Below are 23,235 nucleotides of genomic sequence, written 5' to 3' on the forward strand. Positions count from 1 at the left end.
TATAACAACGTATTGTTCTTGTTCTATTACAAGAGTTAATTAACATGAACAAAATGTTTCATGTACTCAGAAATGCAACAATATGTTAAGCTCGTTTCTTACTTACCCATATATGTTAAGTCTGTAAAGAGAACCAAGAGCACATCATCGTGCTGTTAACAATCATACCTTCCCTAGTTCCTATGCATCTAAAAATCAGATTCACATCATGTATTTTTTTTTTTTTTTACCAAAAGACTACATTTGATTTCATACCATGCAAAAGTTGGACTGTTCTCCTTTTTCCATCTTGTTGACTACAATGTAATAAAAAAGGAAACGCTAAATCCATTATATTTTGCAATTGCACATTCCAAAGGAAGCATGTCATGGAAAAATATAATGTGTTTTCTTGAAATTTGGAACTCATTGAAATTTGCAATAGCAGTTGATACACCATACATAAACCAAAAATTTGTTTTTGCAGAATACATACATATTCACACACAGAAAGGGGCATTTGTAAGCATCCACAAAACTAGTGAAAGAACAGTACCATATTCCATCTCAATGGTTTCTGATCCCAAAACATTAATCAGTGACATTGAGAATCATCAATTTCATTGCCGATGGATCGAGAAATGGTTGTATTTGAAGCTTCCCCATGAGAAGTACTCCCAGAATGAGTAGACCGAGGGAAGGTAGCTTTAGGCTCAGAAATTACAGCAGGTTTTTTTTTGTTTTTTTCCCCAAATTTCTCACTGTCTTTAAGAGTTTTAACCACATATGACATGGTGGGCCTGTCATTGGCGGTTGGGTTCACACATGTCATTGCTAAACATAGCATTGTATGTGCTTCATCCGGTTCATAATTTGATGATTTCAGATCTGGATCAACTAAAGCTGTAAGCTTTCCCCTCCACCTGGTTGTTTAAAGCCTACACGTGTAAAGAAACAACCTGTTTTTAACAATCTACCCAAAAAAAAAAAAAAAACAATCTTCTTCTCTTCCTCTCGTGTTACATTTCTGTTATCTCACCTTAACCGGAAGGTAGTCATTTGAATCCTTTGACCCCAATGGGCAAATTTCCTGTCCGCTAACAATTTCAAGTGTGATCATTCCAAAGCTAAAAACATCTGCTTTAGGTGTTAAGCGGTTGCCTTTTTCCTGCTCAGGTGCCATATGTCCCCTGCAAGCAAAGCTCTGTGATGAGAAAATATCATTATGTCTACAAGAAGATAAACTAAATTGAACGAATTGTGTGATTCATTACGTCATTTTTGGTTTTGGCATACTGCCAAGACCAGTTTCGTCTTTATTGGGCTGGGCATCAACATGCTTAGAATCATGAAATTGGGAGTATTCGAAATCGGATATCTTCACGGTAAAATCCTTGTCAAGAAGTATGTTTGTTGGTTTGATATTGCAGTGTATTACTTGTTTGGACTCATGAAGACAAGCCAAACCTTCTGCCACCCCAAGGCAAATCTTATACCTTGTTTCCCAATTTAGTTCTGATTTGACTTCTGCTGGACCTGCAATAAACTCATTTTAACAAAATCACATAATGCAATTTATTTGGCTTCACATTCTAAAGGAATTGCCAGACAAAAAGTCTCCTGTTTTACCAAATAATGCATGTTGAAGGGAGACATTTTCCATGTACTTGTAGACAAGTAGGTTTTTCTCGGCACAGGATCCCACTAGCGTTGCAAGATTTGGATGTTTTAGTGCAGAAATTGTACCCATTGCGGTTATGAATTCATGGGCCCCTTCTTCTGATTTCGCTGAAAGCTGTTTGACCGCTACTTGAATCCCATCGAGTTCACCCTGATTCAGTCAAGTTCTTAAAATCGATCATTTAGAACAAGAACAATATATGCTGATATTAGTGAAACTGAGCAGGCTGAAAAAAGTTCTAAAGTTCCAAGTTAAAACGTGAGGGCAGGGATTACCTATATAATACAAGTAATCTATCAATGATAAAGTTAACAGAATTCAAATGTGCAAGTGAGTTTAGTAATAAGTAGTGTAAACATAAAGCATACCCTGTAGACATTCCCAGCTACATCTATCTTGTTAGCAGAATCAAAACCATTGGTGGCAGCATTTAATTTGTTGAAGTCGAAATCTTTGAATCCGGGATCTTTCGTAAATAAAACAACATATCAGTAATAACAAGGAAGAAAATTTTTTGAAGCGAGGGAAACCATTGTGGATATCAATGCATCAAACTGCGTATACCTCTGAGCTTTCTAAGACGAATCCTGACTAATGCCCAGGATAGAGCCAAGATTAATATGCCAAAAACCAGCGCAGATCCAACTATCCCGGCAATAGCAGAGGAAGAAATTTTGTCGTTCCTTGGAACTGGTTCTGGTTCCCTACGTACTACCAAAACAACAATACAGTTTGTTAGCAACGTTACATCTTGCATCAGAAAGAAGAAATGCGTCTGTTATGTTGTATCTATTGCTAGAAAAGATACAAAAATATGGGAAAGAGTTAATATGAACACAAGATAGTGCGCAACCAAAAGTTCTAGGTGTAGGAGCTGATTCATGAATCAGTGAGTTACCAGAACAGCTGGGAAAAATTGCGGGAACAGTCCTTGATTAGATAAAAAAAAATCTCATTTTGTCCTTAATATTATTTCTCATGAAGTAGTAATTCGGTCACTGATATTTGAATATTATACCATAATGGCCCTTAGTTTCCCATCAAATTTCCAGTGAGTAAAAAGTAGAACAACCATTAGCTGCTATTTGAGACCAAACACATCATTAACATAAAATACAACAGTTTGGGTCCTTGTTACACTTCTTGATGTTATACTCTGAATTATGGGTGACATGTGTCCTGTCATTTAAATTCAGCCATAAGGACAAGTGCCACCCTTATAAATATTGTAATATTCAGTATAACAGAGGATCCAATTCCAATAATGTGAACCAATCTTGCAACCCCCAAACCCAACTGCTCCTAGCCCTTCTGCCCCCATTCTCCTTCACATCTCTCCAACTCTTTCTCCTCCATAAACCTTAATGTGCTTAATTCCTGATGTGCTTCTGAGATGTCCCAATCTTCTTAAATAACCTTCACAACCTTCTAACACCTAGGTCTGCTTCTTCCCACAATTCCCCGACCCTTTCTACCCACCTGCACAACTTCCCCTCTCCCATTTCCTGTGCTTCACAACTGTTACCTTTCCACCCATTATCCCTTCACCCCTCTTTGAGTTTGTGGATGTAACATGACCAAAGAAGAGAAAGAAAAGCCTGGGAGAAACAATAGGAACTCGTAGAGGATTGACACATTAAATACGTTTCCAAATTTTTGCTGCATCAGAAAAGACGGGCCACTTAGGCATTCCACATATCGTTGGCAAATTAGATCAGTTTAAATTGATGAAACTAAAACAAGAATAAATGGAATTACGTCAGTTTAAACGGATGAAATTAAAACAAGAATAAATGAACATTCAGGACTGTTAAAGAGGATGGTCATGTGGGGAAGATTAAGTGGTAAATTTGAATGTGTGTTGTGCAGTGGTGTAGAAGAATCGATGAATCATATCTTCTTTGAATATCCTTTTTCAGCAGAAAATTCTAAAAATGGTTTCAGTTTCCAGAGATCCTTTGGCATGGTCAATGGAATTGTCCTGAGTCTGTGGGCATTGGCATGGTTGCTGATAGTTGAGTGGGGTATTTTCCATAAATGCTTTGATAGAGTTTGATAGACGAGTAGAAATATGGGTTGTAAAATGTTGTAGAGAATCATAGATGTACAGTTAGCGTATATATGCTCCTTTGTATATGCTTCAGTTCTCTATCAATAAAATTTTGCAATTTTACTTTAAAAAAAATTCAGGACTGTTGCAACAATCTATTATAGAAAGTATATACGCTATATATAACATGACTTACAGGTTAGTCAATGAACAAGAACTATACCAGGATAAACGGAAATAGCTGATATTGAGGGACCATAGTATTTTGTTGGGTTGTAAGTTGAACCTTTCCCAGTCCAATATAAATGAATCTCCAGTCTTGAGTCATTTACAGATACATTGAACTCCTTGGTTCTCACCTTATTGACATCTCCTGCCTCTTTTTGTATATCAAAATCTCTCAGGTAATACTGGCCGCCCTGTAGTGATAATTGATCCAGTTAACATCTCTGATTTCTCCGTAAAAAGTTTTTTATATAGATCAAATTAGTAATTTACCTGAACTTCCACATCAAAAACTCTCTTCCTGATTGTAGAAGATGTATTTGTATCCCATCCTATTTCAGCAAAGTGAAGTTTAACCGTGTATGTGTCATTTTTCAAACAAAATCCATAATATTTCAACGATATTGGAGCTATGCGCGCATTTGAGTACAAAGATGCATCACTGTTGGATATATTGCATGTTTTATTTAGAATGAATTCATCGTCATCTGTTTCCAGGAACGTTCCCATACTACTATAAGCCCAAGTCTTATTTGTACTCAGAAAGAAAGTTGATCCACCATATGATTGCGTATCAGCTTCATAATCACGGTCATCTACTGATGTTGCATTTCCCCCACAATTAATGTACAAATGATCATCTGTAATACACATAACAGTTAATATCATCGTTTCAAAGAATCTGACGAAGAGAACAAGAAGATTATGCCAACATGGGAAGATGGATTTCTCGTTAGCACTCTCATTTTCCTTGACTCCATTGTCATAATATGAATTCTCAACAAATCACTAGCATGTGATGGTTTTGCAGACAAATGACCATGTAGCTAGGAAACATCAGTCACAGCAAAATCACGGGAAACAACAGGAAGTACAGAAAGTACCAATCTAGTTTTTTAGTAAATAAAATAACTTACAACTTGGTGTGTCATTGTCACAGTGGTAGCCAGCTTGTTGCCATTTCGGTCTCGTATCACTATACTGAAATAAATAAGGTTGCTTTCTAAGACTTGCTTCAGCAGAAAAACAAGCATGCTAGAATTTAAACATTGCTTACTTGAGAGCAGCATTCGAACAAGTTCCTGGAAGAAAGAAAACATGAGCAAAATCAGCATATGTCATTAGTGAAAGGTACAGAACAGCATAACCATAAACAAATAAAAGGAATATAGGTAGGTATACGTCTGAATGCATGTTTACACTGAATAACTACACTTGCATGTACAGATTTGTAGTAAATCAAAATGCTACAAGTTAGTTTTCCTCACAGATTTGAAGATATATTGCCGTTAGTCAAGTTCACATTTGTAAAGGAATTTTCAGAAACATCCCTGCAAAATGTCGAATGAAACTGTTACAACTAAGTATAAATTGGACAATTATATATGGAAACTGAAAGCAATCAACATTCATTTTAATTGTAAGGTGTTACTTATGAAAAGAATCAAAGCGAGAGACAGAATCAAAGAAGTGTTACTTATGAGAAAAAGCTTTCGGTGAAAAGCTGTGTAAAGTGGTGTATAAAGAAAATATAACTTTCGGTGATCTTGAGGTTGATGGCAGGTCAAGCTGCCCTTCAGCCTCCGGCTGGAGGGCAATCCCTTCCTTCTCCCACATTCCAAAAGAAATCTTTTTCTGAACTCTTTGGTAATGCAGCTGCCCAGCCCATTTTGACTATCAATGCAGTGTCTTCGACTCATCGGGGGGAACCTGCGATTCTCTTTTCCCAAACTGATTTGACCACACTTGCTGCTCCATACAAATTTGCTTTGGTTGGTAAATTTTCTAAGGGTCGTCCCTCTATGGAGGATCTCAGGAAATTCTTCTTTTCTCTTGATCTAAAAGAGGCTGCTAAGGTTGGTCTTTTAGACTCCAGACATGTAGTGATTAACTTGGGGAATGAGGTGGACTTTCATCGGATCTGGGCTAGAGGTATATGGTATGTTTATGGTGCCCCTATGCGTGTCTTTAAATGGTCTCCTGCTTTCCATGTGGACAAGGAGCCTTCGGTGGTTCCAGTTTGGTTTAAGTTACCAAAACTGCCGCTGCATTACTTTAACAAAGAATGCTTGTTCCAGATCGCGGGAATTTTGGGCAATCCTCTGTTTGTAGATTCTGCTACCATGGTGGCTTCAAGACCAAGTGTTGCAAGGGTGTGTGTAGAAGTAGATTTGCTAAAACCTCTTACTCCTAGGGTGTGGATTGGTAATGGTGATCATGAGGGCTTTTGGCAAGCTTTAATTCCAGAAAGCCTGCCTAAATATTGTTCCCACTGTTTTAAGCAGGGACATATCCAAGAGGATTGTCATATGCTATATCCGGATCTTAAAATTCAGAGACCGTTAGCTACCAAGAAACAGGATGGTCATGCACGTTTTCAAACTATTTCTTCACCTGCCTTGGCCACAATAGGCAAACAAGATGATCATTCTGGGAACAGCAAACAGGATGATCAATCTGGGAAAGAGGTGCATCCAATAATTGTGCCGGCTACTACGGAGGAGGATGTGGGTGTGGTTGATAAGGAGGGGCCTTCAAAAAACACGAATCCTCTTGTAGAAGAAGCAAATATTTGTACTGGGATTTTCACCGAACCTGCTGATACTCAGGCGGTGGTGTCTCAGCATGATCTTGATGGACTGGAAGATACTATAACGGTGGCTCCCACTGGTGATGGACTGGAACTTATGGATGGAAAGGAAAACCAGCAAGCTAGTTCTTCGGAGCAGAATGCGCTTGTCATTGATATATCTCATTGTGGTGTGCTAGAGGATTTGCAGGCAAAACAATCATCTGCGGTTGCGGATATCTTTAATCTTGACCCGATCATTCAACAAGTCAGTGAAAAGCTCCAACATGAGGAAGGTTTACAGGTGGTTACGCATGGCAAACCAAAAGGTGTCAAGGCTAAATTTTCATCTGATCGTTCGTTGCGATCGAAAGCCAAGGTTTCCTCAAACTCTTCCTCTTCCTTGTCTCAATGATTAAGTTTATGTTTTGGAATATTAGGGGTGTTTCTCGCGCCCCAAATTTTCGAAGATTGAGGTATTTGGTAAAACACCATTCCATTCAACTAGTAGCTATTTGTGAACCAAAAATTCAAGTTGCAGAGATCCATTCGATCAGGATGAGACTTAATATGGACCATGCTATATTTAGCAGTACGGGTGATATTTGGATTTTTTTTAAAGCCTCTATTTCGTGTCGTAAAGTAGGAGAATCTAATCAACATTTGTCGTTACAAATTGATTCTGCATTATTTGCGGTCCCTATTATTTTTTCATTTGTGCACGCCAAGTGTACTGCCCTTCAACGAGTAGAATTATGGGATAGCCTTCTTGCGGACAAGCCGACTCAGTCTGCCTGGCTTCTTGTGGGGGATTTTAATGTCATTGTCTCGGAGGAGGAGAAAAGGGGTGGGGTGCCGTTTACACCAGAGGAAGGTTGGGAATTGTTGAACTTTATGTCTCAAGCTGGAATTTTTGATGTGGGGTATTCAGGGTCTATTTTCACATGGTGCAACAATAGATATGGTCGGGCGCGTATTTGGAAGAGATTAGACAGGTTGCTTATGAATCAGGTTTCTTCCAACCTAGGCTTAGGTTTCGATGTACAACATTTGTGTAGAGACCCATCAGATCACGCTCCATTGTTATTGTCGGCTCATACAAAATTGGATAACAAACCAAAGCCTTTTCGTTTTTTGAATTTCTGGACATCCAAACCAGAACTGTTGGACGTGGTTAGGTGCAACTGGATTGGGAATTTTTCAGGCCCTCCATTAAAGGTCCTTGCAGCTAAGCTTCGGAATGTAAAGATGGCCTTACGAATGTGGTCGCGCGAGGTATTCGGTGACATCTTTGAAGCTGTAAAGGTGGCAGAACAACGTGCTCTCAATGCTGAGGTTAGTTATGATGCTGATCCGTCTCAGCCAAATTTAGTTTTATTACACGAAGCACAAGCCCAGCTAAGGCGTTCACATGCAACTGAGAATATGTTTTGGCAACAAAAATCTAGGATTAAGTGGTTAAAGGATGGCGATAGGAACTCCAAGTATTTTCATTCTGTGGTGGTGGAACGACAAAGTAGATCATTAATCCATCGCATCAAGTCGTCTGATGGGAAGTGGTTGGATAGCACATCTGATATTGAGGGAGAGGCTGAATCATATTTTAAATGTTTGTTCACGGATGAATCATATGCTCAATCCTTTGAAACTCTTGAGGTTATTCCTAGATTAATCTCCTCACATGATAATGTGATGTTGGAGAAAATCCCTTCCAAAGAAGAAGTTAAGTTGGTGGTTTTTTCTATGGATGGTGATAGCGCGGCTGGTCCAGATGGTTTCTCCGGAAAGTTTTTTACCTTTGCATGGGACATTGTGGCTGAGGATGTATATGCGGCAGTTATTAGCTTTTTCTGTGGGGAGGTTTTGCCTAGAAGTATCTCCTCAACTTCAATAGTGTTGATTCCAAAGTTGCAATCTCCACAAGACTTTACACAATTTCGTCCTATAAGTTTGTGTAACTTTATCAACAAGGTGATCTCAAAGATTTTGTCGGATAGATTGTCCCGTCTCCTTCCTAAGATTATTTCTCCTCAGCAGAGTGGATTTGTTAGAGGAAGGCATATTTCAGATAATTTTTTGCTGGCTCAAGAGCTGATCTCTGGAATTCGGCAGCCCAATCAGGGGGGGAATGTGGTTTTGAAGTTGGATATGGCCAAAGCTTACGACAGAGTCTCATGGATCTTTTTGTTGCAAGTACTTCGTCGCTTTGGTTTTAGTGAGCGGTGGATCGATATGATTTGGCGATTGATTTCTAATGTCTGGTTTTCGGTTCTTATTAATGGCTCCCCATGTGGTTTTTTCCAGTCAACTCGAGGCCTGCGGCAAGGAGATCCCATTTCGCCTGCTCTTTTTATTATTGGGGCAGAGGTTTTTTCTAGATCGCTGAATTCTTTGGTAGGACAGAGAGGCTTCCTTCCCTTCAAGGTCCCTACTTCATGCCCTATTGTCACGCATCTAGCTTATGCGGATGACGTGATTATTTTTTGCAGTGGAGTTAAGCGTACTTTGAAGAAAGTTATGAGTGTTTTGGAGAACTATTGTTGTGTATCTGGTCAGCAACTTAATTCTCAAAAAAGTTGCTTTGTTGATCATGATGCTTTGACTTTACCTCGTAAACGTGTCATTTCACAAATCTCAGGTTTTCAAGCTAAGTCACTTCCTCTTCGATATCTTGGCTGTACTCTCTATTCAGGGAGAAGGAAAAGCAGTTATTTTTCAGATATCTGCACTTCAGTTGCTAAGAGAATTCTGTCTTGGAAGGAGAAGCTTTTGTCATCTGGAGGGAGGTTAGTGTTACTCAAAAATGTTCTATCATCTTTGCCTATTCATGTCTTAGCTGCTACAACTCCTCCAAAGGGTGTTCTCCGCACCCTTGAGAAAGCATTTGCAAATTTTCTATGGGGCACAACTGATAAAGGGTCTCGGTATCATTGGATTGCATGGGATTCATTGTGTAAGCCGTATGCCGAAGGGGGTGTGGGAGTGAGGGCTTTGACTGATGTGTTTAATGCCTTTTCATTGAAGTTATGGTGGTCTTTAAGGCAACGTCAGTCTCTTTGGGCAGAATTTATGTACAATAAATATTTACATAAATTGCATGCTTGCGAAGCGGAATTTCAGCCTTTACAATCGGTAACTTGGAAGAGATTGGTTACATATCAGTCTTTGGCAAATTCCCATATTCAGTGGGTGTTGCAGAATGGCTTGATAAACTTCTGGCATGAGAATTGGACTGGTACAGGTCCTTTATGTCAGCAGATCGACATTTTTGGAGATCACACAGTGGCGGATTTTGTTTCAAATGGTCAATGGAACATTCCAATGCTTCGACAATGGCTCCCAGAAAACATTGTATCTACGATTCTACAAATCATTCCCCCGGATGTTGTTTCTAATCAACCTGATAGGATGGTGTGGGATTTAGAAATTTCTGGTTCATTTTCCTTTTCTTCAGCCTATAAGGTGGTCCGCACCGTTGCCAATACGTCAATCTTTTCATCTACCATTTGGGTGAAAGACTTGCCAGCAAAAATCTCATTCTTTATGATGAGAATGCTGTCTTGGAGACTGCCGGTTCAGGATGTGTTGCAGCGCTTTGGTGTGTGCGGACCATCTCGTTGCGTTTGCTGCCAAAATCCTGGGTTTGATTCTATTGATCATGTTTTCTGTACAGGTGAAATCCCTCGCCAAGTTTGGAAATCGTTTCAGGTTGATATTGGCCAGTTTGTCACTCCTTCAACGGTAAAGCATGCAGTCATTCAATGGTGGTTGCTGCCAGCTAAAAACATTAAGCTTAAACTGGTTTATCAGCTGCTGCCATCGCTGATTTGCTGGCATCTTTGGAAAGCTAGGAATATTGCGGTTTGGGAAGGCAAGGTGTTGTCGGTCATGCAGATTAATACTTTTGTTCTTTCTGATCTCTATGACATTTTCCAATTACATTTTACAGACATTGGAGTTGGAAGGTACTCGTGGCCATGTTTTTACTCTTCACTGGTGAGTTGGCAAAAACCATTTAAATTCATCCTGGTTAGGTGGATCCCTCCAGTCTTGACGACATGTAAACTGAATACCGATGGTAGTTCTCTTGGTAATCCGGGAAGGAGTGGCGGTGGGGGTTTGAGAAATAGCTCGGGGTTTTTTTGTTGGGTTTTGCGTGTTATTGGGGTGTCATACCGAGTTTACATTCAGAGTTGAAGGCTTTGTTATTTGGAGTTAAGCTTTGTGTTATGCGAGGTTTCTTTTGCTTGCATTTGGAATCAGATTCGTCACTTCTTGTCCAAATGGTTAAGGGGATTAGTAGATGTCCATGGGATTTGCACGAGAGCTGGACCAATTGCTCACTTTTAGGCATTTCTTTCAATCGTCATCATTGTTTATCGTCAAGCGAATTTGCCTGCAGACCGCTTATCTAAGGTTAACTTGAGTAGTCAACATAGTGTATGATTCATGGTTGAATTGCCACGATTGGTTCGTGGAGACCTCAAGTTGGATAGGTTAGGTTATCCTAATTTTCGGGTTTACTAATCATTTGGATTTCTGGAATGGGTCTAGTTCATCCACACAGATTCAAGCGTTGTTGCTGTTACTGTTGTTTGTTTTGCTATTGCTGCTGTTATTTTTTGCTCTCTGGTTGAGCAATTTCTTTCTTTTTGCACCTCTGTTTGGCAGATGCTGATGTAACGTGATATTTATTTATCAATAAAAGGCCCTGCTCAACGCTGGGACAGACACTTCAGCATTAAAAAAAAAAAAAAAAAAAAAAAAAAAAAAAAAAAAATTGTAAGGAATATACATTGTTGAAACAAAATCAAATTTGAAAGTAAATCAGTGAATTCTGTGGAAAAGGAATAAGCAATAGTATAACATGAGTTATGCAGTCATGAACAACTTGATAATCTCTTTATTACCGAAACTGTTGCATCTTATAATAAATCATAAATTTATGCTCATTTTTCTGGAAAAGGTACTGTGTTTCCGATCATGCAATTCTCCAACCGAAATATATATTTACACTACTTAACTATGTGGTGGATTAAACATCGAACAATCAGCATTCCATCGTCTATAGGTAAGGGCTTCTGTAAGAAACCTTAACAAAATGTGAGCTGATCTTTAAAAGAAAAAAAAAAGATAAATAAATAAATAAACAATGAGTGCATTTCCATATATGCATAAGCCATGAAATCAATGAAATATCACAAACCAGACCTGTCTGGTTAAGATGCCTCATTCCTGCTTGTTTCAGCCTATACTTCAATACAAGGACAATGGGATTTGTCCTATCATCATAGAAAGGATCTACTGCATGACTTGTTTGTTATCTGACTACTAACAATTAAGTTGACTAAAAGGAAGAAGTTCTACAAACAGAACTAAAGGGCATCGGTGCGATGGGAGAAAGAAGTATTGAACGGAAGGAATCACCAGAGAAAATGCAACAACTAATCAGGAGTCAGTGCGAGAAAACTAAAGGGAGTTGGGGCGATGGGAAAAAGGAACATTGAACAGAAGGAATCATCAGAGGAAATGCAGCAACTAATCAGGAGCTCTCCTCACTAGTTTTACAAACGTAATTAGAAAAAGCATCAGGCTAAATAAAACATGCTGTGTCTTATACGATAATCCAGGGCAATTAGGTCAAATTTGTATAGATTTTATTTCATTGTGGTATATAAATATTGATAATACGTAATATTGAAAAACAAAAACTACATTCCATTTTTACTTGTGCACCAGATATTGGAATTAAAAAATTCTTTTTCTAACCATCCTGGGTGGATTAAAGGTACTCTTAGTAGAAAACTTTTCCATTTTGAAAATTCTCGTGTACTAGACTTCCATCCTGAACATTCACATGTACCAATCGAGGGTTTGAGAGCAATCGAGAGATACAGCGTACTAAAAGATTAATCTGGATTCAGGTTCTAGAGTGTCAAAAATCCTTTACAGAGGGTGCAACAGCCAAATAAAAGAAGTAGAGTTACTACCGTTTGACAAGTTCAACATAAAGGCCTGAACACAGATTCAGATTCGCTCAATTGATAGAAGCTGATATGTTATGTTGTTGCCCAGGAGTGGGGAGGGAAGCCAAAGCATTATATCTTCTTAAACAGTATTGTGCTTCTACACACATTTATCCATTCGAAAGAAGTAGTTGAAAAATTCTAGGTTCCTGAATACGGTACTCAGGAAAGCCAAAGATTTTTTTTTTTTTTTTTTTTTGTTTAGCTTCATTAAGGCATTCTAATGTTTGCAAGTGATCAAAGATAATAAAAAAGCGATTAACAAAGGAAGAAATAAGGCAAAAAAGATGTCCAGTCTAATTTGTAAACAGGTCAACCAAAAAGACAGCTAGCATTAATCTTCTTCACGTAAGTTGCTAATGTCAAAACAACCCTAATGAAGACATTTGAACTCAAAAGAAATTTCGGTTTGTGTATAATACCTCCCTCAAATGAATGCCATCCTCTTAATATTTAATTAGGTGAAAAATCTGAATTCATCAAATGAACACTTACACATATGAGCCAGAGTCACTCAAGCTCGTCAGCCATCCAGGTACTGCCCCATTGAGGTTGTTACTTCTAAGAAAGCTGCAAAACACAGCCAAATGCCAAAAAGTTCTCAAAACTTACTATGAAAGCCAAGGAAACCTGAACTCCTGAATAAGAGGAGTAAGGTGATAAGTAGTACAAGGCAAGTGCAAAGCAAGAAAGACACGATACCTGGCATTCAATCTTTGTCTCTAATGAACAACCAACCCAATTTGGGACCAAATGACAATTAACATATAAAATAATTAGAAATGACAATTAACATACGAGCTGCAAGATATATGGATGAGTTGGCCTTCAAACAAGTCTTCACACCACCTGGATAATCTATTAACTCCACATGTTATGGCATTAATTTGGCATTAAGAACCAGCGAAGAATATTGGGTGTGCAATCCCCATCCCAACTCAAGTATTTTTTTTTTTTCCTTCGGCTATAATCTCAGTGAACATGATCATTTCCTAGCTATATTCCCATGCATAAGCATATGCTTAAGATAATTACGAAGTCATATTCAAATTCTGTCGGATCTTCGACTTTTACATCTCATTCCGAAAGCTACAAACAAACGTAGCACGATCCCAGCAGTAAGGAGCTTCAATCTACTCAATAATTTAAAAGAAAAGAAAAGCAAGCTTCAATATGTTTTTTATTGGGTTCGAAACTCTCCATACAACATAGTTAACCGGTCAATAATGGTGGGTAATTATCCTTGCACTGACTAAACTATCAAACAGTCCTGAAGATATGTCACAACCAATCAAGGACCATCGAAGACAAGAATATGACGGAACATATAGAAAAATCCACCTCAGGAATTGTGGGTTATAGCTATTTTCATATTTTGTCTGGCCAGCAATTCAATAGGGTGAGAAGATACTGTACACTAACTAGAAGTAAGAGAATCTGCCCCAGGAATTTTAGGTGAACCTATCTTAATATTCTCCAAATCAGAAAGGTAAACAACTCTCAAACACATAAAACTACAATATCGGACTGCCATTTCATAAGAATTTATTGCTGTTACTAAGTAATTGAGAAAAAGCAGTCACAAACAGTCATGTAATGGAATATTCATCTTGGATAGGATCTTGTCACATGAAAAGCAACCCATCTGACCCGGTGATTTAGTAGAATCAGTTGATCAGGGAAATAAAGAATATCCAGATGAAAATGTTTTTCAAATCTTCAACACAAGACTTTAGAGGAGGAAGTTCAAAGGTCGTGTCTTAAGTCAGTTTAGCAGAAACAATAAGAAAAACATGACTAAAAGTGTAGTATCATTAGCAAAAACAAATTCTTGTATGCTTCCGTTTCTTGTATGTAGTTCTGCAATAGGTAGCTTTTCTTTCAAGCCCATAGACAAATAGAAGATTCTAGCAGGTCATGCTACAGTGCAGCTAAAGGGGAAACAGAGTCAACTACTGTATTCCACCTCCTATAGATGAGCTCTTGGGTTTAGAAATAGTCATGCACCATGCTGCAAATTCAGTAGAAAGATTAAAATGTGGGGAGTAAATGGAACATCCGAGTAGACAATGTAACTAAAGTTGTGTCCATTGGATCACATCTGATGTGATCCAATGGATTATCCATGGAAAGATGTGATCCAATGGATTATCCATGGAAATGAACAAAGAACTATAAGAAGTAGAACAAAATGAGTTAAAGTTATGGAAAAAATATAACATTATAGTTGTGCCTCTAGTAATAGAAAGATGGACGTAGGAGGGATCAAGGTGGGGAAGGAAAGATGATAAAAAATCCCTTACATGAACTTTGGCTGGAACTGGTTCAAGTCTGGTGGAATTATCCCCATCAAATTATTGAAACTCAAGTCCCTATCATGATAAAATCCAATATGAGAATATAAATATCTTTTATCAAAACCAGCACACCTACAGAAGGGCTTACTAGAAAACATAAGGCAGATTAGAAGTAGTATTTGATGATAAAATTAAGCAATACTTGAGTATAGCCTTTAAATTTTAATCATAGCACCACTTTTCTTTGTCACGCATAAAAAATTCAAAACGAATTGAAGGGAAAAAAAAATATGGTCCATGATCAACGGTATTTCTTGTGACTAGTAAGTTCATCATATCAGTAATTCAATCCAATTCAAACACTTTTCACGTAAAGATTTTTTTGAAAGCTATATAGCATGTAAGAAGTTTTCCATTTAAAGTCGGTTTCCTAAGGCGAATTATAAAAATAAACTAAGACAGTAGGGCATATGCATATAAGGGGAGCAAACTAGACTTCTAAAACCTGCAGAATTCCCTGCATCTTAGGATGCCAAAAAATAATAATAAATTTTTTTTTAAAAAAAAGCCATCTACACGCAGACACCTGCCTGTGCAAGCATGGCATCACATGCGCACACATGCATACTCACATAGCATCGGGCATGAAAACAGAAAGCAAGATTAAAGGACCAACGGACAGCATACTGGAACATCTCTTACAGGTAAAGCAGGTATTTGAACCCCCAGATATAATCAGGAATTGAACCAGTGAGTGAACAATTCCTCAATGTCCTGAACAAATGAATGAAAATCTGTAAGAAATTAATGAATTACATAAACCAATACTAATTGACATTTCAAAACTTACAAGGATGTCAGAGACACCATATTGCGAATATCAGGAAATAAAACACCTGGCTTTCCTCCAGGTAAGTTATTTATGGCCCTATACATAAATAAATTTAGAAAACAAACATCGTCGTCTTGTTACAATGTCAAATAAAAGGTATCAAGAATGAGTACGTTTAATGGGCCTAAATACTTACAGGTAAGTCAGCCTTGGCAATCCTAAGATTTCAGGTAAATGCCCTTCAAAATTGTTTCCCATCAGTGACCTATCCAAAAAAAAAAGTCAATTTTGAATTACAATAAATAAATAACTCAATTGTAGGCCAAAAAATTTAGTTCATGCAGTTCACTTAAGCTTACAAGCTTTGAAGTTTGTGCCACTCGAAAATATATCCGGGGATGCTCTTGTTGAAAGCATTTCCTCGAATATTGCTACAGAGAGAGACAATGGCCAAGGTGAGCCTCTTGTACTGAAGTGTGCATTTTTATTTTTATTTTTTTTTGCATTAAGTGAAAGATGGGACTATCATATGCCATGGAATTTCACTTACAAAGACTTCAACTTTTTCAAGCTCTGAAAGCTTTGAGGCAACTGATCATCAAAAAGATTGTTCATCACATACCTGAAATTATATGTCATTTAATATCCAAACAAAAATAAGTAAATTCAAGATCTGAAGTTGTAGCTGAATTTTTCTTTGGCGTCCACATTTCTAATATAGGATTTCGGGCGGTCATATTTCATCTCTGAGAAAACGTTTTATTTTCATGTGTACTGTGCCCCCAAGATTCCCTGTTAACTCCAGTGGCTTGGACTCTAAGGCAAAACAATGAAATGGCTTGGTTGATGTTTTCCAAAGTTATAAAAATCAACTGACGTTCCACTCTCTCTCACATATATACCCTATTCATTTTTATTCATTGCAAGGTACATATACATATTAAGAGACCTTAGTGCTGCTTAACTAGAGATTTGTCTAAATTCAAGAGTCTGGTTTCTTGTGAATGAGTTAACATAAGATAAGCTAAAAATAGATATTATTTGTTTTCATAAATACATCTAATTTGTCATTCTAGAAAAAATAGTTTCTCCTAAACTATTTTATCTAATCTGGAGATTTCTCCTAAACTGCTTTTAGCTAATCTGAGAGATTAATTTTTCTCTTTCTTGATGAGTAGCAACAGTATGTTGAATTTATCCTGTTCTTGTCAACTCCCTTAATCAAAATCTAACTCTTCTCGTTGAGTTTCACTTCCTTCAATCCACATGCTAAAATAAACAGTGTAATTAGTAAAATAAAATCATTTAGGATCTTACATCTCTTCAAGATGAGCTAGCCTTCCCAGTGATTCAGGAAGCCGACCCCCAAATTGATTTTCAGCCAAATTCCTACAACTCCATAAGACACTCAGAATAAACCGACAAAATAAAGCATATATGACAACAAGAAAATCTAAACGGATGCCTTACAGTCCTCGAAGTGTTGAAACATGGCCCAACTCATCTGGCAATTTCCCCCACAAAGAATTATTATATAAAGACCTGCATGGAAAAAAAAAGAATTTAAAAATGAAAATTGCACAAATTAGATGACAGGTGAAGCAAGAACACAAATTCCGACACTTGCTTGGGTCCTAGGAAATTTTTTTTGTAAAGAAATGTACAAGTTCTTAATCAATTATAATGATCATACATTGTTTATTTATGCATTTTTTTTTTGTATTAATCAGATCCAGGACCAAAAGATCAGTCAGCCAGATCCATATCCATTCCATTCCACGCCTACCTTAACTGCGCCAAATTAAGTAGACTGATCTATTCTTAAACTCTTGTGGGAAAAAATAGATGGAAGCCAATCTAGATCAGCACCCAGAATCAGTCCAATTGCCCAAGTGACCCAGATTTCAAACAAAGAACAAGATACTCACAGGTATTCAAGCTTTGGACAACCTCCGATTTCCGGTGGAATTGATTCATTAAACAAATTATTGCACAAATATCTGTGAATGCACCAGAAATTACATAGATCATCATCTTCAATAATATATTAAACATTCCCAAAGGAAACAAATGGCCAAAAAAAATTTTGTTTTGATACTTGGATATGCTAAGTAGCATCACTAGGTGGTGCTTATTCTAATTTATATTGTTGTTAACCAAAAATAGTTACATTTGGAAACAAATCTTGATAGTAAACTCTTCACTAGTCTTAACAATTTTTTTTTTCCAAACGATAGCATATTCATTTCCAGAAACTAGTCTTAACATTTGATAGTAAACAAATCTTGATATTTTGGAAATAATCCAAAATATATGTTTGTGATTAGATCGATGTTGACATTCCATTTAGTCTATTAACTTATCAGCATGATTGAAGAGAGTTGTTGTATATTATTATTATTATTATTCAAAATGCATTCTCCTCATTATTAGCTACCAGAAGTTAATTATCATCTACTTGATTAAGAGGTATGCCCCTTAGCTTGTCTGCACCTTCTTGAAAACTAATAGAAATTAAAAAAAAAGGATTAATACAGGAACGAGCATGCAATTTTTTGCTATTTTCCCATTAAAAGAATAATCATGCCAAGTGTTACTTATTTCCATCATCATTGATGCTTTTCCTTCTTTCTTTATGCAAAACTACAAAATCTTACCAACAAGTCACATGATCAGATAACAATATACAGTACACAGTGATCTGCAGACTTACAAGCTTCGTAATGACTTCAGTTCAGGAAGGAACTTCGGCAGCGGTCCTCCCAACTTGTTATCACATAAGTTGCTGTCCACCAAAACAGCCCATTAGAATTTTCCAACATTTCAGTGGCAATGTGAGGGAACATTGTACAGATTACTTTTGTTGTATCGTTACTTTTTGGGAATTAAGAGTCAGTTAAAATTAACTAACTGTTCTCTTGCTTCATATCAGCTTTAGCCACAGAAAATGATAGGGATTGTAATTTTGACGATCAAAGAATTCCAAAGAGAGTAGTTTTAACAGAAATGAAGTTCATATAGTTACTTACAGTTCCGAAAGCTGAGACAACTTCACAAAAGAGTTGGGAATTGACCCATTAAGACTATTTGACCTCAAGTATCTGGAAATGCCAAAATAACAAATGCATTTCACTGCCATAGGAACATTTGACAAAATCACTCTGTATACATCTTTCAAATTCCAATCAAGCTGCTTTCTATAAATAGATCCATTCCAATGAAACCAATAACATGAGAAGAATGACAGTGAGAAGAGCCCAGATTTTAGGAACAATAGAAGATAACAAAAATTAAAACATAAGAGAAAGACAAAAAAAAAAGATATTATACATCTAGAGATCAATAAAACTCGACCATCATGGTATTTTACTCAAGGTTTCTGTAGATTTTATCATAATGGGAGAATGTCATAATGTTTAACTGAACTAAAAAGTCTGCTTGTTAAAAGCTCTCCTATTGATTCTTATAGAAAAATCCTGAAGCTGAACATATACTGTAATGACTTGACCATCATGGTATTTTGCTCAAGGTTTTTATTGTACATTTTATCATAACGGGACAATGTCATAATGTGTAACTGAACTAAAAAATATGTCAGTTAAAGTTTTTCTTGTTGATTCTTATAAAGGATTTCCAAGTTCCATACATGGCTTGAGCATTTGAGTGTCCAGAGCATATATTGACCTGCAATTTAAAGCTTAACTCTACAAAGTTTGGGAAAATAAAAAATGAGAGAAAAAGAAGAAAAGAAGGAATAAGACTGCTGGAGAAAGATGATGAAGCCTACTCAAGTGTAGGGCAGCTACATCTATCTATATTATTGTGCAAAAAAATAAATGTAACCCTAAAAATGTCGCCAATTTTCAACACACAACATGCCTACCTTCACATCATATCCTCAACAGTCGTCCACTAAAATTCAGCAGAGGAAAGGGCTTGCTAGGTTCGATTTAGTTCAGGCTAGGTATTCAGAGAAGAAAAGTCTAAGAAAAAAATTAGATGAATTGTGTTCTGTACATATCTAGACATGCCTAATTTGATATTCAAAGAGTTGGGAATTAACATTGTTAACATGATGTATATGATTGTTCACAAAGGAGCCATAAAACTTCCGGAGGGTGCAATAGACAGTCTGTGAATCTATTGTATACTCGTGTGACTGATAATTAAGATCTCAACATATTACATTTCTACCATTGATCACGTAACTAGTTTATCCAACCAAAGGCATAATAGTTTTTATACCTAACCACCGCTTTCCAAAGGATACCGAAGTGTAGCATTTGCAATTCCAAAACACAGACAAGGTAGTATTTTAAAGTCCGAATTTTAAATGAATAGGAAAATTATTTTCTATCAACCGAGAGTAATTAGCCAAGTGTTCCAGCCACAGCGAGAGTTGCTAGTCGGTGAAGTAACTTCAAAGCCAATTGAACAAAAAGAGACTTGGTGTTTCATAGTCAAAACCAATGTTTCAAAAGCTACGCTCTTGGAACCACAAACTTCAGAAGAATTTTGTTTGGATCAAATCCTTCCCCACCCTACATCATAGAAGATACATTACCACCACTTTACTTTCTTTCTCTAAACACCCTTCTTTTACTCTGCCCAGACAGAAGTCGTTCTTTACTCTTACGCAGCTCATAAGAACAACTGATCTCTTTGATGCTGACACCACCACCTATTCTTAATTGGCAGTAATATCAAAAATTTTACGTCTCCCTCCTGCTCTGCTGAATCTGTATTTTTCCTCTATCCAAACGAATCTGAGATCCGAAAAATCCACTAAGATCCAATTGCTGCAAAAGCAAGAACACCTGTGGCTTACCAAGACAAGCACTTGGAGAAATACGTTTGGAACCTGGATATTGGAATTTCACTTTTCGGCTAATTTGAAGGCAAGAAAAGTCAGAGCATGTACTCCTTGGTAGGATTTACATGTTAAGGTGAACAGGATATCACTAGGACTCCTAGATTCCATCTGTTTGTTTCCCTTACTGGAAAAGTTACTACCCTGGATTAGAAAGTTACTTTTGAAAAGGCATTGAAACATATGTCAATAGGATAAGTATAAATAAATAAACATACTATGCACACACCTATATTACATGTATTTTTGTGCAAGCTTTTGAAAATTTGTCAGAGGAATGTAGTTGAAACTATATAGGATGGAGGACACCACGAAGTTACTCTCCAGAGCTGCTATGGTATGTGAATCGTTTTACAGTTCACTGTATTCTGGTAATTTTCAAAGAAAGTGTTGTTATTAGACAGATAATTGATTGTTATGCTATATTCAGACTAACGATTTGCCTATAATGGAAATCTTAATGCTGAAAAATAGATACATAACACAGATCGAGAACATGAGTACTAGCAAATAAAGATTCATTGAACATTACATCTAGAGTATGAAAATAGTGATCATTATCAGTCGTCCGGTAACAGATTTCCCCCTTTGGCCGTAATAGCCAGCTCAATCAACATGATTAAATGACAAAGAAAGCTGAAAAAATGTTCTGCACTTGCTTACAGTGATTCCAAATGAGATAGGTTTCCAATTTCTGGTGGTATAGAACCGGTTAAATCCTGACCTGAGAGATCACTGAAATCCAAAATGTTGGTATAATGCAAACGAAATCCCCTTGATAAAGAAATCCCCAAAATCCAAGAGTCTAAAAGCAATGATAGCATATCAATATTAATTGAAATAGCCTGTTCTCCTATTTGAGTGCATCATTCTCAGGCTATATACAGCAGCTCGGTTCTTACATATCCACTCAAGGCATATCAGTTGTCTTTTGCAGTGAATAAAATTTTAAAAGTCATTTGACCTTTTAGTTCAACTCACAAGTGTATTCTAAGGATAAGCCGCTTAACTTAGAGTAACAAAATGCCAATAATTACATGAAAAAAAACTAAAACATGTGCAGTTGGCGAAAACGTACATCAGAACCACTCTGCAAGTTTTGTCCTCCAACATGCAATTGCATGTAAGCACAAGACTAAACTTTATATAATGACAACTCAAGGCCGAGAAGTAGGCAGGCCCCAAAGGCGAGTATGGACTCATAAGTCGAAGCAGACTCTTGACAGCATCCACTGACAAGAAATTGTATATAAGACACTAGCATGGACATATAAAGTTCTCAAGTGAATTAAGAGAGTTCAGAAGATAGCAATGGGTTGGATAAAAAAATCACGTCAATTTAATTTCATCAAATCTGATATCAAGAAATGTTGCCAATCAATCTATACCCTTCATTCTCAATTACCTCACAGAATTCAGGTGTCAATGCCAATTAATGCAGCTAAACTTACAACAAATGTTTCTCATAGTAAAACAAGAAATACTTGCCCACTTTTTACATCTCAGAACAGTCTTTTCATTGTCGTCTCCACAAGACAAAGAACAAAAACCATTCTTCACTAATTTGATTCTCCAAGCCAAGAAATAAACCGAATCCACAAAAGAACAAGACCACTAGTTTAAGTCTCCAATATAACAAATGACAATACCTTCATACTAACAACAGAAACAAATGACAATTCCTTCAAAGCATATAGAAACATTTTCACCTGTGGATGTTAGACACCGTCACTTGCTTGGGTAGTTTTTTTTTTTTTTTTTTTTGGGTGCATGTGTGCGTGAGAAGCAGGATAACTATTTAATTACATGGTAAATATTACAGTGTTAGGATAACTTCTTTTTATACACTATCACTATATAATTTTGTCTTTTACGCTAATAGGTTTAGATCATACTATATAACATGAGTTAAAATTTGAATGCAAATCATGTATATGTGGCACACACATCAAAAAGAAACTAAATTCAAGTTTAGTTTCAGAGAGATAAAAAATATGATAAAGAAAGTGATAGATAATAGTTTCCTAAAGTTTATCTAAAAGGAAGAACAATGAGAAATAAAAATCAGGAAAAAGAACTCCCTTTCGTTGTTCTTCTTTTTCAAAGAATGCCCTTTTTGTTTCTTACATTAACAACCGAAAAGGCTATTGGTCTTTCTATTTTTATTTGTTCCACTATTTTAGTGTTTCCTTTTTAAGGAAATCCCTTAGTTATTTCTACATTATAAATTTTTCTTCAATTAATAAAAGTTTAAACTTTGGATTCGATTGACTCCATTTTTCTTTCCTGCTTTTTCTCTCTTCCCTGCTCCTCGCTTCTCGAAAATATCTGTGAAAAGTACAAATATACATAAAAACAAGCAATTTGGTGCATGTATGCTTTTTACGTACCCTCTTCTTTGGGAAGCTTTGGCTTTGTTGGCTTTGGTGGAGGTGGCAAAAACGGAGGCTGAGGGGAGGGAGCAGCAGCAGGAGCACCAGTCATCACTTGTCCCAAACTTGTTTGACCGTTCAGTGCCAAAAACAGCAAGAAATAAGCTAAAACCTTGAGCATGTTTTTCTCTATCACTTTTTTTATTTTTATTTTTTTTTTTGTATTCCTCTCAAGAACTTGCACCTTGCTTTGAAGCTTAGCTCTGAAGTGTTCCACTAAGTCTTGCATGTGAATGCTTGCTTGCTTGCATTGCATGAATTCATAATATAGAAA

General features: G+C 36.8%; 1 protein-coding gene across 1 annotated transcript; it reads right to left on the minus strand.

Moving 5' to 3' along the window:
• Positions 1-872: 872 nt before the first annotated feature.
• Positions 873-23,013, minus strand: LOC113758045 (probable LRR receptor-like serine/threonine-protein kinase At1g53430). Its single transcript, XM_027301075.1, has 26 exons — positions 22,920-23,013; positions 21,608-21,761; positions 21,193-21,264; positions 18,689-18,760; positions 18,373-18,444; positions 17,588-17,659; positions 17,130-17,201; positions 16,977-17,048; positions 16,210-16,281; positions 16,019-16,090; positions 15,856-15,924; positions 15,678-15,755; positions 15,530-15,601; positions 14,834-14,902; positions 13,026-13,100; positions 5,204-5,266; positions 4,993-5,017; positions 4,853-4,916; positions 4,209-4,576; positions 3,934-4,129; positions 2,225-2,371; positions 2,029-2,126; positions 1,609-1,810; positions 1,254-1,515; positions 1,019-1,169; positions 873-917 (listed from the first exon to the last, which is right to left on the minus strand). Exons 1-26 carry the CDS (start codon positions 23,011-23,013, stop codon positions 873-875), a joined length of 2,808 nt encoding a protein of 935 aa, XP_027156876.1.
• Between the last annotated feature and the right edge of the window lie 222 nt (positions 23,014-23,235).

The sequence above is a fragment of the Coffea eugenioides genome, chromosome 2, assembly GCF_003713205.1.
Source record: "Coffea eugenioides isolate CCC68of chromosome 2, Ceug_1.0, whole genome shotgun sequence".
Classification (NCBI taxonomy): domain Eukaryota; kingdom Viridiplantae; phylum Streptophyta; class Magnoliopsida; order Gentianales; family Rubiaceae; genus Coffea; species Coffea eugenioides.

Excerpts from the sequence above, each read along its gene's own strand:
- LOC113758045 (XM_027301075.1), bottom strand. The coding sequence starts at position 23,013 with ATGACTGGTGCTCCTGCTGCTGCTCCCTCCCCTCAGCCTCCGTTTTTG. Across the intron at positions 15,925-16,018 it reads TGGCACAAACTTCAAAGCTT|GTCACTGATGGGAAACAATT; the intron begins GTAAGCTTAAGT and ends TTTTTTGGATAG. Across the intron at positions 15,602-15,677 it reads ATGGTGTCTCTGACATCCTT|GACATTGAGGAATTGTTCAC; the intron begins GTAAGTTTTGAA and ends TCATTTGTTCAG.